The 15,435-nt window shown below is 38.6% G+C and overlaps 1 protein-coding gene across 1 annotated transcript in view; it reads right to left on the bottom strand.

Moving 5' to 3' along the window:
* Nucleotides 1-1,628: 1,628 nt before the first annotated feature.
* The window catches only part of LOC139728390 (tyrosine-protein phosphatase non-receptor type 1-like), a gene marked incomplete at its 3' end in the record, with an annotated part of 78,922 nt that continues 65,115 nt past the window's right edge, over nucleotides 1,629-15,435 (bottom strand). The window contains exons 6-7 of the mRNA XM_071639333.1: nucleotides 3,922-4,131; nucleotides 1,629-1,805 (exon numbers count right to left, since the gene is read on the bottom strand). Of these exons, the coding sequence (XP_071495434.1) occupies nucleotides 1,629-1,805; nucleotides 3,922-4,131 (387 nt within the window). The remainder of the gene's footprint in view (nucleotides 1,806-3,921; nucleotides 4,132-15,435) is intronic.

Raw genomic sequence — 15,435 nt, 5'->3', positions numbered from 1 at the left:
AGCTACTCTGGAATAAAGCTCATTACCAGACCTCCAGATACTGTAAATCATGCTGAGGCATGCAGGGATTGATACTGTTTGCCAGCAATCACAGGTCATGTGAAGCAATTCGGGGGGGGGGGGGGGGGGGGGGGGGGGGGCAGGATTGCATGCTACATGAAAGAGAAGTTTGATTTGGGTGTTGCCTCTCTTTCCAGGAACTAGAGCTGGAGAATCGAACATCTCTTATGATGATTGAGAGAACTCTATCCCTTCCTCGCCACTGAAAGAGCTCATATTAAACAAACCCTGAAAAGCCAGACATGCTGCACGCACTCACATATATCTGAAACAGGGGCTACACTTACCACATTTCTCACATTTGAATGCGTTTCAATACCCACTATCAAAACACATTTTCAAAAGCCTTTCGGATTACGTATCTCGAGTGTTGCTTTTATCAACTCTATCGTGAGTCAATTGGGAGGCCTTGTCACGACCGTGCAGCTCCATTGTACATCTTGACGCGAGGAGCGGAGATGTGTAGTTAGCAGTGCTTAGCGTGGGCAGGGCCAAGGTATAAGTGCATTTCAAAACGACTTTGCGTTTATCAACTCTGCAGAAACGCATTTCTGGCTCAAATACTTTTGAGATCACACTTTTTCCTTTGTTTCAGAAATTTGTTTCTAACCCCATAATGCACACAGCTTTGCATTTATGTACTGCCCAAAGCTCCTTTAAAGTTGTTTGGAAACCTTAATTCTGTACCAGAGATGAGTTGATAAACACACCCAGGGTCTAACAGAACGCACAGTGAGGAGGGATTTTTTTTCTCCTTAATTTTCCCAATGTCCAAGGAAAATGTTTCCCCTATCAATGGCAAAGACGCTGAGTTCCAGGACAAAATTGAGAAATGAGGAAAAACAAGATGCCTGAATACATCACACCTGTGCAAGTATACAATATGGAAGGCAAGAACTACAGTTTACAACCAACTGCTGCTTCTACATGTTTTGTCATGGCACTACAACAGACACCTTTCTCACTTGTCCAGGTGGGTGCTTGGGCAAGTGCCCATTGATTCTACTTGCCAGATGATGAGTTTTACTTGCCCTGGAGAAGCAGCCCACCAGGCAAATGGGCTTGAAGCAAACCTGTGTGTTGGAGTGCATGCTGACTGCCCAATGTTGATCTGTAGCGGGGGGGGGGGGGGGGGGGGGGGGGGGGGGATCCGGGAATTCCGTAAAGAGGGGGTGCCTTTACAAAATTAAGGGGGGCGCATGCACCCCTCCCTCAATTCTTTTTTTTTTTTTTTTCAATAAAAAAAAAAATGGGGGGGGGGGCGTGTGCCTGGTACACTCCCCCCTGGATCTGCCACTGTGTAGACTGGCTTGAACTGAACGTGTTCCCCTCAGCTGGGTTTTTTCCCAAAAAAAAAAAAATGGGGGGGGGGGGGGGCATGTGCCCGGTACACTCCCCCCTGGATCCGCCACTGTGTAGACTGGCTTCAACTGAACGCGTTCCCCTCAGCTGGGGAGACCGATGGAGAAGTGTGGATGGTTGGCCATAACAAGATCTTTCCCTCGGACAATCTCCTAGAAGTCGGAAAGAAATATGAGTGTGGATCCTCTGAAAACAAAATAACCCACCTCAACCACTAATGAGCCCAGTGAGTCTCCCCTCAGGATGACCTTTGACCCTTCGAGGATGGCACAGTAGGAGAAGCGTAGCTGCTGCCACGTCTGTATGAGACCCTGTCGATACCGCCTCATGTCCAGGAGCTGCTGCTTCACATTCATCCCTGAGGTGTGTCCTTTCTTCTCGATCTGTGGGCAGGGTCGGGACAGGAGAAGGAAGAGACAGTTTGTAAATTTCATATCATTGTTATTAACCAAACACAGTAGATAGACCAGTCTGAGTCAACCAAAAGAATGAAGTGAATGCCATTTACAGGGTTCCCAGCATTTCAAGAAAATAAAATTCCCTGATTTTTCCCTGATGACTATTTCAACTCATTTTCAACCCAGTTTCACATACAAAATTTTCATCCAGTTTCATCCAGTGGATGTTGTTTTGATGTGCAACAAAATATAACAGAGTCTTACTGACTACTTTTGATTTTGGGGCCAATCAAAATTCTCTGACTTTTCCCTGATTTGAGGCATTTTCATCAAAATCCCTGACTTTTCCCTAACTGGAAAAAAGCAAGATAATTTTCCCTGTTTCATTGATTTCCCTGATGGACTGGGAACCCTGATTTAGTTCTGTCGAAAAAAGTATTTAAAATTTGAATTGAATTGCGCTGAAAAATACATTAATGTCTAAACTCACACGACATCAAATGGCATGGGCCAAAGCACACAAATACTCTTAACCCAGTACTTACTTGAAGCTAGAATTGTCCTGCTTTATCCCTTCCCAGAATGCTTGCCATGGTGAAATATCAGAATGTTAAAGTTTATCCTCGAAACTTTGAGAACAACATTTTATATCAAACACTCATTATGAGAAATCTATGAAAACTACAGGAATGTTACTCACAAGGAAAAGCTGCAAATCAGATTTCAACAGAGTTATTATTACATGCACTTTGTTGTGGGTGTTTTCTTTTTCTGTTCATTTACAAACTGACACTACCAACGTGACAAATCTTGGAATTCACAGACATTTTCATCACCGTATGTTCACTGCCATCAGTGAATGATTTGTCTGCCTGTCTTCCCGTTCATCTACTCGATGAATCGGCTTACAAGTACGCTGAAATCTTAGCTGCTCACTTCCGTTACAGACATTAACCATCATCCATTAAACATCAGCTTTCCCCGAACGGGCCTACATTCCTGTTCTGCGAAAACAAGCTCCACCTAGGTAAAACAGAATTTGGCTACAGAAATCGCAGGACTTTTAACAGGTGTGATACACTGTAGCACACCACCAATACACAGGGGCCAGTGTGGCTACACAGTGAGAGCACTGGCTGTTGTCTGGTGGGGAAAAATTCACATGCCATAAGGTTCTTCTGCCATGGTAACCTTCTTCTGAGAAGGGTAGACATGATTAGTAAATATACTGTGAAACAGTGTTCTAAAGCCATCATTCAGCTAACCATAGGCCTAAGTCACACTGGCAATACAGGAGTCATTACTAACTTCCCATAGGGAAGGGTGTTCTTCAAACAAGGAAAATGATCAAATACTCCATTCAGTTAATGGCAACGATCTGATAAAGGTACAGCAAGACTTTAAACCCCCTCCCTAAAAAAGCACCAATTGTCAATGGCAATACCAATGTAACTAGATGCTTTACAACTCTTTCTATCACTTAAATCATCAATTTTATCTTGTGATATGTTGTTCATATTGAATTAGCTTCCCAACAGAAAAAAAAAAAAAAGATTCATCAAACACAGCAACCTTGCTTTTTGATTGAAAAGACAAGAAAACAGGCGCAAAGTAGACCAGATGAATAAGAATAAGATGTGGGCAATTTCTGAAATGTTGCAGTATGAATCTCCACAACTTTCGGCAAATTCAAGTTGCACAGTTTACGTCACATAAGACAAATGACAAATGTTCTTCCAAGAAGATTTCCCCCAATATGTTGATTTGTGAGACATTTGCCTGGAAGCAATGATTGTGTCACATGTACAAAAAAAACCAAATAAATAAATAAAAATAACACCACCAAAAGAAAAACCACAAAACCCCCAGATGTTTAAATAAACAGACTTAGAACACCTGTATCATCATGAATGTATGCATACAGGTGTCCCTTTATGCCCATGTGTTAAAATGAGTACCCTCTAATGCTGGGGAAATGAGAATAGCAGAACCCCTCTGGAAAAGCAGTCCAGACATCACGGGTAAACATGGCCACATTATCATCATCACACATGTGTGGAGGGGATCTCTCCCCAAAATCCTGCCAGGGCCGACTACTTACTTGTACAAGGCATGAGTCTACGAGACAGAGCGTACCGGATCGCCCGACCCCAGCGCTGCAGTGAATGACGGGTGGTCCCACGTTGTCTAGCAGGGAGCCCGACTGGCGGACGTGGTGAAGAAAGTGGAGGAATGCTGCTGGAGACTGGGGCACGCTGAAGTCTGACCACCGGGTGTAGTGAAAGTGGAGAATCTCTTTGGTATCTTGTGACTATCAGGACGAAAAGAGAACACATACTCTGGATTAAGTCTCAAAGACGGTTCATTTTCACAATTTCAATTCCCTACCTCACTAATGATACCAATTGTCATTATGAATAAAATAAAACAAAACACCAACACTATCCAAAGATTCCTTATCTTTGTCAGAACAGAAATAATCATATAACTGAGAGTGGTGATATAAATGGTTATTACACACACAGCTGAATGTCAGAAGGATTAAGTACTTCATATTTCTTTCCTTTATTTGCTATACCACTAAGGTTTCATCCTTCCAGCCCCTTTGACGACCAAAAGTCTGGATGTGAGTGTTACACATGGTAAAACAAGGAAAAGGCTACCACAATAAATGACCACTGTCAAAATAGGAGAATAGTGATCAAAGTGGTCCATAGGCTCGTTTACAAAGGTACCTGTAGATGTTTTGCAATTCATTTATTCATTTTTTGTTTGTTATGGAAGAAGTTGTAAGGAGAGCTTTACCATTAATCTGTTTCGAATTAATTCTGTACAATCACTGGAATCCCACGCAGGGTTTGGATCAGAAAGACAAAGAAGTGATATATTGTCAATAACAAGAATCTCTTAACTGAAATAGACGATCTTCACCAATATTCACACCATCCCCCCCCCCCAATTTCCTCACACAAATGCTATTCAATGTTACCCTGAAGTTTGGCTGAGGTTTGTTGTCAGCTCGAAAGAGCAGTTGCAAATACAGAGAAGATTCTTAATTACAGTGCGCATGAAAACAACAAAAAAAGTGATGATGATTGTTCATCAGTAGGCATTAAAACAGGAAAGACCACAAATTTGATTTCAGTAGTAAAGCCCATAGATCCATTCATAATCTGTGTCAAATAACAACAAATTCTCTATCAAAACCACTTTGTCTTGAAGCTTTCCAAGAACATGTTGGATACAATCCAATCTGTACTTGCCACCAATGAATTGAGTCACTTACAGGTGACAATTCATGGAACTGGCACATTTCCGAGTTTTTTGAGCAGTTCCGGAATTATTTCATACTATTGTATCTTCTGAAAATGTACAAAGTATTGAAAAAAAATGGGTCAAAGGAGGAGTAATTGGTAATACAGTTTACTCATCTAGGAAGTATGGGCATTACAGTGGCATTTATGTATTGAGGCTTTTACTTTGAGTAATATTTGAGTGATAAAAGGATAATAAACCTGAATGAAACCATGTTGAGGTAAAAACTGATGGAAGTAAAATAATAAGACTGTAATTCAGGGTTCCCAGCATTTCAAGAAAACAAAATTCCCTGATTTTTCCCTGATTTTTCCCTGATGAAGTATCAAATTTCCATGATAACTATTTCAACTCATTTCCAGTTTCATATCCAATTTTCATCCAGTTTCATCCAATAGATGTTGTTTTGATATGCAACAAAATATAACAGAGTCTTGCTGACTACTTTCGATTTTTGGGCCAATAAAAATTCCCTGACTTTTCCCTGATTTGAGGCATTTTTATCAAATTCCCTGACTTTTCCCTGATTGGAAAAAAGTAAGATATTTTCCCTGATTTCCCTGATGGGCTTGGAACCTTGTAATTTAATCATTGCATTCGTGTGTATGTCAATAAGACATGTCCCTCAGATATATGACATCTTGCAGGTGCTTTAGCTTCTGAAGCAAATCAAAGTGCCATCACTGTCCTTTAAGAAATACAACTTTCTCTTTGACATTGATCCATTCCTAGCTGTACACTGTAACCCAAAACATCCCATACCCCATATTGAGTACATGGTAAATCTTGTTGAGCAAAGATTTTCACTTTCTCGGGGCACTTGGTTTTTATTTTGAACACAATTTTTTTTCATAGCTTTATATTCACAACGCATCAGAGGTTCTTGAAGCCTGTAGAACCATACAGCTATTTTATTTATTTTTTTTTAAAGAAGAAACATTGTTTAACTATGCCTTTATTGTTAAAGACAACAAATTGGATCAGAGCATGCCCCACACAGGAAGTGTACTATTCAAAGTTCATGGACATTTCAAAGGGGAATAGAGTTGATGTATCTTGTTGTTGGTTTAGGTTTTTTTATGTAAACAGATGGAGGAAGAGCAAAAAAGGAACTATTCCTCAGTTCCAATCATTCAAGTGACTGATGTGACTCTCAGATGTAACTATCAGCTGAGCCACACATTTAATCCAATACCGATTCTGGACAAAGGATATGTGTGGGTCTTGGAAACACTGGGCTCTCATCATACGGTTGCTATCACTACAGATCAAACAAATAAATTTTGGTTTCCTTTCCAGGAAGAAAGAGAATGGAGGAATATACCAGACCAATGTTCTGGAAGTGAATTACCCATTATTAGAGATCTTGGCATCAGTGTTTTAAATCTTATCAAAGGAAAAAAACAACAACAGATAAGTGCTACTTTGCCGCACATAACGTGACATGAGTACATCTTAAGAATATGCACAGTAGGTGCAAAACAATATGCAATAACAACATGTGGAAATAAATGCTAATGGTAACAATTTGGTAGGCAAATTACCGATCATATACCGTCTTTCACACACACATATGTAGTGAAATTAGTCTCGCAGATCTTGCCTCCGTTTTAGCAATGTTTCAAAATCATATTTTGTGGTGAATTCTTGCAATGTTACCAAGTGCTCATCTGCATAATGGAGAATAGAGGGGAATCAGCGTTATTGCCAAGTTAGAAGAGAAGTTTAAAACTCTTCTAAACTCAAACACTCTGTTCTCTGATCAAAATCAAGTAACAACATTTTCATTATGGGGGGGGGGGGGAGTTATACTCAGTTTTTTCTTTTTTAATACAACAGTGACATTGAAAACAAATCAAATACTAAAATCAGATTTGTGAGGTGATATGACAACCATTACAGTGTACATATAGCAAAATACAGATATCTTCTCAGCACATGAGATATTATCATTATCATATATATATATATATATATATATATATATATATATATATATATATATATATTTTTTGTAATTCTGGATAAACAAAATATCAGAAAGTCTCACAGCAATCAAAGCCAAAACTTGTTACCATCATATTAATGTTTTGACAGCCAGAATGTAACACATACGCCACATGCTCATAACTGATGAAACCATTTTACAAAACAAGCAATGTAGCATTTTGTTTGATATTTGGTACTGTACCAATATGTACAGTGTATCATCAAAAACATGAAATCAGTGCTCAAGGTATTTAGACTAAAAGTTGCTCTATGCAACGGGGAAAGGGGTTCCATTAAAGGAGCAGTTTACCTTTGGGAGCAGTAATTTTTAAAAAAAAAATGTTCAAAATATCACATTTGATGCATATGTGTAGGTCAGTTGTATCACAAACATCCTGCCATGTAAAAATTTTGCAATAAAGCCTAAAATATAAGGAGACATCACTATTTTTCTCAATAAACCATAACTGTAGAGAGTTCAGTCTAGAAACATTAATTATTATAGCTTTTGTTCACATTTTGTATATTTTAACATTACTTAACATTAATTATACTGATTCAAATTTTTACATTGGTTGTTTCTATCCCAAACTCACATTCTATAACTATTTTGAAGCACTACAGCTGGGTTCTTGTTTCATCTGCAAAATGGTAAATTATGCCTTTAATGACCCTCATCCCAGAAAGAAAGACCATCACATGACTTGGAATCAGCCAATCCCTGGCAAGCATGAAAAAACCACTGCAGTCTCTCTGGCATACCACATAATTAACATTTCCAATACAATTTCAATGGAAATGAATCAAACAGAGTTTGCAGAATGGAGTCACTATACGTGGTTCGGGTCTACCACATCTATTTCTGTCAACTCCCCAACTGTGCCAACACTGTGTACCACTTGCGATGAATTCTCCTTGCTTTCACATGTACTGCCAGGGCTTAATGCGAAACACGATTTAAATGTAATGACGACGCATCACTAGAATCGTGTTTCAACTGAAGCATTCTTGCCATGTGAATGGCAACTGGAATCGCTGAGGGTGATTTGAATCGTAATTCCAATCGTGTTTCAAATAATGGTCCGGAGGTGTTTCATGTTTCGCCAGAATTAAGGAGCGAAACAGTCATGTGAACGCAACTGACCTCCAATCATGTTTTAGGGGGCGGAGCTTATGGTGACCTTTCCAACTGCGCTCCTCAAATGCTCATACTGCAGTTAAAGCACACGCTATTCACAACTCAAGAGTGATTGATTGGAACTTGGAAAGAAACCAAACCTCCCCTCCTCACTCTGAAATTTAAAATCACAAAATCCCATGAAGTCTTCCTTGATCGTGTGAACGAACAATGATTTGAATCATATTTGCAATCATGTTTGTACTTCAGTATGCAAATTAAGCACTCTCGGTGCATGTAAAAGCAAGGTCTGATAAAGAAGAATACCTGATACTGACTGTCAACAGATATGCTAATGAGGGGCCTTTGGGGGGCTGAGTAAAATTCACACTGAGGCCTTGTTCACTGTGAGAGCAGGACTTGGAAAAGGGTCATTTCCATTCTGAAGAAGTGGAATCTTTTCAATAAAAACAAAAATACAACAAAAAAGGGCCCGCAAAATTTCCACACGCTGGTAATTTAACTCGCAGATATGCTATAACAGACCAGTCTACAAACTTACGGGAAATGAAGAAGAGAAAAAATCAATTTTTTTTTTTTTTTTTCTAATATTTGTTTCTTGATAGCTTGAGGCATTGAGTTGTCATATATATGCTGGTCTATATCATTTGATTCAATCTATACATAAACAACTAATGTACTTGGTAAAAAGATGGCATAATTTTGTAAATCACCTGTTTCATCTCATCTCTTAGTAATAAAAAGAAAGTTTTAAAGGAAAAGAATCATGGAACATTACAAACATTACATCACCAACAGAGCTTAATTGACCAATATGTCCATAAATCTAATATCGATTTCAATGCCAGCCTACATTACTTGAAAGTATACCATGTAAACATGACACCCTAAACCTTGCTTAAATTCCACAACAGAATGACTTCTCATTTTCAGCAATGGTCAACCCGCAACTTGCTATGGTCTTTGTAGCTGCCTACACAACACCTCTGCCACACAGGCGGACAAGCCAGGAAAGTTTGACGACCTTGCATCTCGCCCAAGAGAACATGTTCATGTTGTATTGATATCAGGGCAAAATCAATTAACTCTCAAAGAGCACACTGTACGGCTTCATAATCAAGATAATGAGTCACACTGGAGACAGTCGATCTCGACAGATAATGATTGATCAAACATTCACGTGATCCCGGACAGCGTGGGTGGAGCGAAAGGGAAAGAAATAAAGAGTAGGATAGAAAGTGTAGGAGCTACTAAATACAATGTAGGCTCTTCCTCTGACAGGATAGGTGGTGTGGCTTCTGAGGTTACTAGTACCTCAGAAGCCACACCACCTGAGGTTATCCCTGATGGAAATACTTTGGAGTGATGGAAGATGAAGGGGTGTAGAACAAAGGAACATGCAAATCTGTAGGTTCACACGCTGTTCCTAAACTTTAAGTTTAGGTCAAAAACTTAACTCTCAATGATTAGCTTGTAGTTTACCACCGTGTGGACGCACTTGAAAGTTAGCAATCTTAAAGTTTAGTCGATGATTAAAACCACGAGACATTTTAGGGTTTACGCACTCTCCACAAGCCACGGGGGGGGGGGGGGGGGGGGGGTTGATTATTGCATGAACCTCGCATCTTTTTTGCTGTGCTATTTTGTATGGGCATAAGATCATCTAGCACAGACTCTGCACTTACGTTGTAATCATCGGGTGGGGCTCGCTCGTAAGTTGTAACTTAAAGTTAAGGTGCGTGTCGTGAATTCACAAGTGGAGCTAATCATCGACAGTTAAGTTTTTGATCTAAACTTCAAGTTTGGAAAATGCATGTGAAGGTATAGTGTAACTATTGAATACTTGACTTTGAATAGAAATTAGTGATTGGCAGCAATTGGTCACAAAGCCTTACAGATGTACAGTACCTGGTATATCAAAGAACAGATTTCAAAAGGAAAAACAAAAATTGCCAGCCACATGAGCCCAACAAGGCATCTTGCGCATGATAAGTTACAGGTTCTGCCCACACACATTAGCACCACACATGAGTCTAAGTTTTAATTTCAACCAAATTTTTAGACGTGATTCCAAAATCCAATCAAAAAATGGAGGACACAGTACTATGCCCATAGTGTCAGCTACTGCATGTCAAAAGCTGCAAGAAAAATTGTTCAAGTGAGCTATTGCTCAATGAACAAAGCCATGTCAATTGGCATCTCAAAATAAAAGTAAAGTAATTGAATTTTACAATGTTAACTTCAATATATTTCTACACGGTGATGATGTCATCTAATTGAAAAACTGTGTAATAATTCGAAAGAAAATTCAATGTGCTAAAACATGCTGAAAATTAAAATGAAGGTGAAATTTGTCCAGGATAAATGAGATACTCTGAAATGATCTTGAAGTTTGATGACCTAATCACCTAATTACCCAAGAAAGCTGCTAGATCTCAATCCTATTTGCCAATGTTAAATCCTATCATAAAGAAAGCATATCAGGGCAAGAGTTGAATTCATTGCATCTATATTTGCTACATTGTAACAGTTCCATAAGTCTGGAAGAAACAAAATAAAACCAGAAAATCACTCGGAAAGTGCAGTTTCCCCCAAGCAGCTCATTTCCATCCATACATGCATTCTGAAAATTGGCCTAAGTATCCAGTGATAAAGAAGCCTTGCGCTTACCTGTCAGCTTCCTGCTGCGCAGCGCCTTGAGCAGAGCATGTGCTTTAGTGCGCGTATGCAAACCTCAAATACGCGCAGCTTGAACTCCCAAGTTCATTGACCGGGTCACCCTATTTGCCAAAAGATGAAAAAAATCCTTCAAAAGTTCAGAAAAATTCCCAGATTAAATCTAATTATTCAAAATTAAAAAATTTAATCATCTTGTTCCTTGTGTAATTATCGACTCTTCCTGTATGTTTCATCCAAACCCGTTCACAACTTTTTGATTTATTTTGCAAATAGACAAACAAATCAGTGCTGACAGAAACATACATGTAACCTCCTTGGCAGAGGTAAGAACAGTTTGCTTGCCTTGCCAGATTCCACAGGTCATGACCACTCTTGGCTATGATGTAGTGTACCGCATATGTGGATATTTTTGTGTGAGTAATTTTTCGCACTCTGCCGAGGAAGATGAATTTCATGTGTTTTTAATTCTGCAGACTCCAGGTATTACACAGTGGTACATATAACAAGCAAAAATACTCGCACGCTTTTATTTTTGCAAACTGCACACAAATTTCCACAAGGTGAAAATTTCCACTTTTACCATACTTGGTATGTGCTGAACTCACACAGCTGTAGAAGTCTTCTGTACCTACTGCAGCAGCATGGCACGTTCAAATTGTATACTGTAAATGTCCATATTTTTGCGCGATAAATTTTCCATGCTGAGTGGCTCAAAAAGATATTCGCAGGTTCTTGAATTCATGCTGCACAACTGTCAACCCATTCAGAATGTGCAGAGAAAGTTGTTGCGCTAGCCAAAAGTAATGCGAAATGTGAGAAAATTTGTGTGTTTACTGTACAGGCAACACAGCCTTGAATATTCAAGGCAGATGTCTATGCTTTTATTTTACAGAAAAAGATATTCGCAGATTCTTGAATTCATGCTGCATGATTGTCAACCCATTCAGAATGTGCAGAGAAAGTTGTCGTGCTAGCCAAAAGTAGTGGAAATGTGAAAAAAATGTGTGTGTTTACAGTACAGGCAATACAGCATCATGTTCTTTGTTCTTCCCTACCACCTGCGATGTAATGATCAAAAGTATAATACAATGTCATATGTATGCATTATACATATTCACTGTCTCTCTGGCTTAACTGTGTGTAAATCTGTGTGAATGACAGGGCTACTGAAAATCAACCGATTGATTACGGAAACTGGGCATGCAGGTCAGTTTGTGGCCTAAATTCTGACCACTGTGCTGAGAATCAACAGCACCTGACTGAATAGGAGATGTGGACAAGGTTACTCTACACTGAAAGTGAAATCTAAGTAATTTGTAATCTCTGATTTAGTACAAGCTGCAAAAATTCAGAGGAATTCCCCTTTCCGTGTGGCAGTTTCAAGTATCTAGTATTAGTTAAAACCTGCTAAAAGAAATATACACAAGGTTTATCCCAGTTTGGGAGCATGTCAAGTCACATTCACTTCATGAGAACTGGACTCTTCAAAAGAAATTCCCTCTAAGTAGTCAGTGATGACTCTTCCATGTCATATTAGCTTTCTATGTATTGGACATATGATACTGCCGTCTACTTGAGGGACAGCAAAAACCACCTAACAAGCAATTCCACGAAAAGACACTTAAATATGCCAATAATGCGACACTTCAAAATTACAGCACATTGTTTTGCTCTGGGCTCTGCAACTGCATATCATGTGATATATGATACTTGTGCTACCATACACGTTTTCAGCATGTTATTAATGAAAACTGGAATTAGTTGTGATAAAGGCATTTTACCTGTACAAGAAATATTAAGCACTGCACTAGATTAAACTGAAGATGGCTACAATGAGTAGTTAAGAAGGACAAATAGATGAAGGAAAATAGATAATCTCATCAACATAAAGATTTCCCTCCCTAAAATGGCCTTTTTTATGCTTCTTTTTTACAGATTTATGGTAGGAAACATCCACAAAATGAGAAAATGTAAGCATATTCCCACCTTGGAGATGATAAACATTGCATCTGATTCTATTCCGGGAAGCAATATTTTCACAATTTGTCGAAAATATAAGTCAACTCTTAAATTCATGCAAGAAAAAAGAAAAAGAAAAAAGAAATCTCAGAAAATGTGGCTGCTTCAGATATCCTCTCTACTACAGAATATTGTTTCCATGGGGTTTTGATTTTTTTTTCCCTGTATGATTACAATTTGATATTTTGAAGAAATAAGAATGAATAACAACTTTGAAATGTCAGCCATCAAATTTTCTCAAAAAAAAAAAAATCTGCAAAACCAGCAAAAAACCAAATATAAACCGAGGACTGACGAACACATGGGCAGCTGGGATCCTTTCTAGAATCAGAATATGTCAGGAAAGAGTTGCAAAATCACTCACTGCATACTACAATGTAGTTTTATATTCTGTGTAACAGCCTTTTCCAGTCATTGATTAAAATCTACAATAAGATGAATTGTTGAGCTACTCCCCTCAGTACTGAAATGCCAAAGTCTCAACTTCACAATGACGTTCAAGAACTTTTTCTTGCTAACAGGAAGACATGAAAAACTTACTAAAATAATATATCTAGAGGCAATCTTAGTATTAAACAAGAATGTATACACACCTCCACTGACAGAGAAGCATGCATATCATTATCACAGCATTCCTATGAAACAATAACACCCTGTTATCACCAATTCACGAGGAGTTTCTCAGAAAGATTATCTGATATAGCTGAGAGATTACGTTTGCAAAGTGGCTTTGTGGCGTAAGTGATAGAATCCCCTTTGCTGCTTGGTTTTTGAAAAAGGACAGACATGCTTTCATACATATATACATGTAACTTGGAAAAGATAACCCTTAAAAAAAAGGGGAGTATCAGGGTTCTCGCCAGGAATATCTTCACGCTTGTCGGCATTTATGAGCGCTGTTCTGGGGGTGGGTACGGGAGGGGGGTTCCCCCTCCCGCGCGAAGCGCGGAAGCCTTCGCTAATGCTCAATACAACACGGATAAATCGCCGCTAAAATGCCACTAAATGCGACATTTTCACGGAGATGTAATGAACGTTGTGAGGGGCATATTCTCACAGAAACAATGCAGAAACTCCATACCTTTTGTTAGCGGCAGTTCCTAAATAATAAATGAAAGAGAAGTAGGTGCCGATGGTGGAGGTTCCGATTTCTTTTAGGCCTTTCCTGTTTCACTGTTGCAATAATTAGCCGCCTCTGCATCGCAACAACGCGCGCCGTGTTGCTTTCTCGCCGTCTGCTCGACCACGTGGTAGGCCTATTGCATGCAGATGCGCGAGAAGCGATCGAGAACTTTCGGGACATCGTTGCACTTTCCTTTCTGGGTATACTGCGGTAGTTTGGCCGTGACATCAAAGAGATATCATACAAAAATGTAATGATGGTCATTATTCCGAAGGTTTGTTTAATCATAAAATGAAACGATTCATTACTGAGTACTTCGAAGGTTTGTAATCGAAAACAACAACAACACCAAAGGTCGGTACTACAGATGAATGTTCAAAATAAAACTGATTTCGTTCGAAGATTAACAAGCATTTTTTCTTTATTATTTTCCGATCAACGAACCTTCAGAAAGGAATCTATCATCTATCATCGTTATTGCTTCAGAATAACAAACCTTCAGAATAAGAAAACACCCTTTTGGGGCCGTTGTTGTATTCCGAAATTATACTGGCAGAACATTCGAAATAACAAAACTGATTTCGTTTGGATATAAACGAATATTTTCTCCTTTATAATTTTTCTATTAACGATCATTCAGAATTAAGAATGTAGAGTATTATTTTGCCATTATTCTTTCGGAGTAACGAACCCTGAGGGTAAGAAAACTGTAACCGTTTTCATTTCTTCTTTATCGTTTTCCGATTAACGATCGTTCAGAATTAAGAATCTAAAGTATTATATCGTTATTCTTTCGCAGTAACGAACCTTCAGAGTAAAAGAAAACTGTAACCGTTTTGGGGCCGTCGTTTTATTCTGAAATTTCACTGACGGAAACGTTCGAAATAACAAAACTGATTTCGTTTGAAATGAACGGACATTTTTTAAAATCATTTTTGGATTAACGAACCTTCAGAATAAGGAATATAGCATTATTTTTTTATTAATCTGTCGGAGTAACGAACCCTAAGAGTAAAAAAAGTGCAACTATTTTTGGGGCAGTTTTATTCCAAATTTCACTGGCAAAACGTTCGAAATGACGCACTGATTTCGTTTTGAAATTTACGGACATTTTTCTTTATTCAATTTTCGGTTAACGAACCTTCAGAATAAAGAATCTATTATTATTTCATCATTACTACTTCTGTCGGAATAACAGACCCTTATAGAGTACGAAAACACGCTGTTTTGTGCCGTCGTTTTATTCCGAAATTTCACTGACAGAAACGTTCGAAATAACAAAACTGATTTCGTTGTGAAATGAACGGACATTTTTTCTTAATCATTTTTTGGATTAACGAACCTTCAGAATA

This window comes from Diadema antillarum, unplaced genomic scaffold (genome assembly GCF_040938485.1).
Source record: "Diadema antillarum isolate AM-2024a unplaced genomic scaffold, OU_Dant_1.0 seq00000177_RagTag, whole genome shotgun sequence".
NCBI lineage: Eukaryota > Metazoa > Echinodermata > Echinoidea > Diadematoida > Diadematidae > Diadema > Diadema antillarum.
This window is presented reverse-complemented; position numbering and strand designations above follow the sequence as displayed.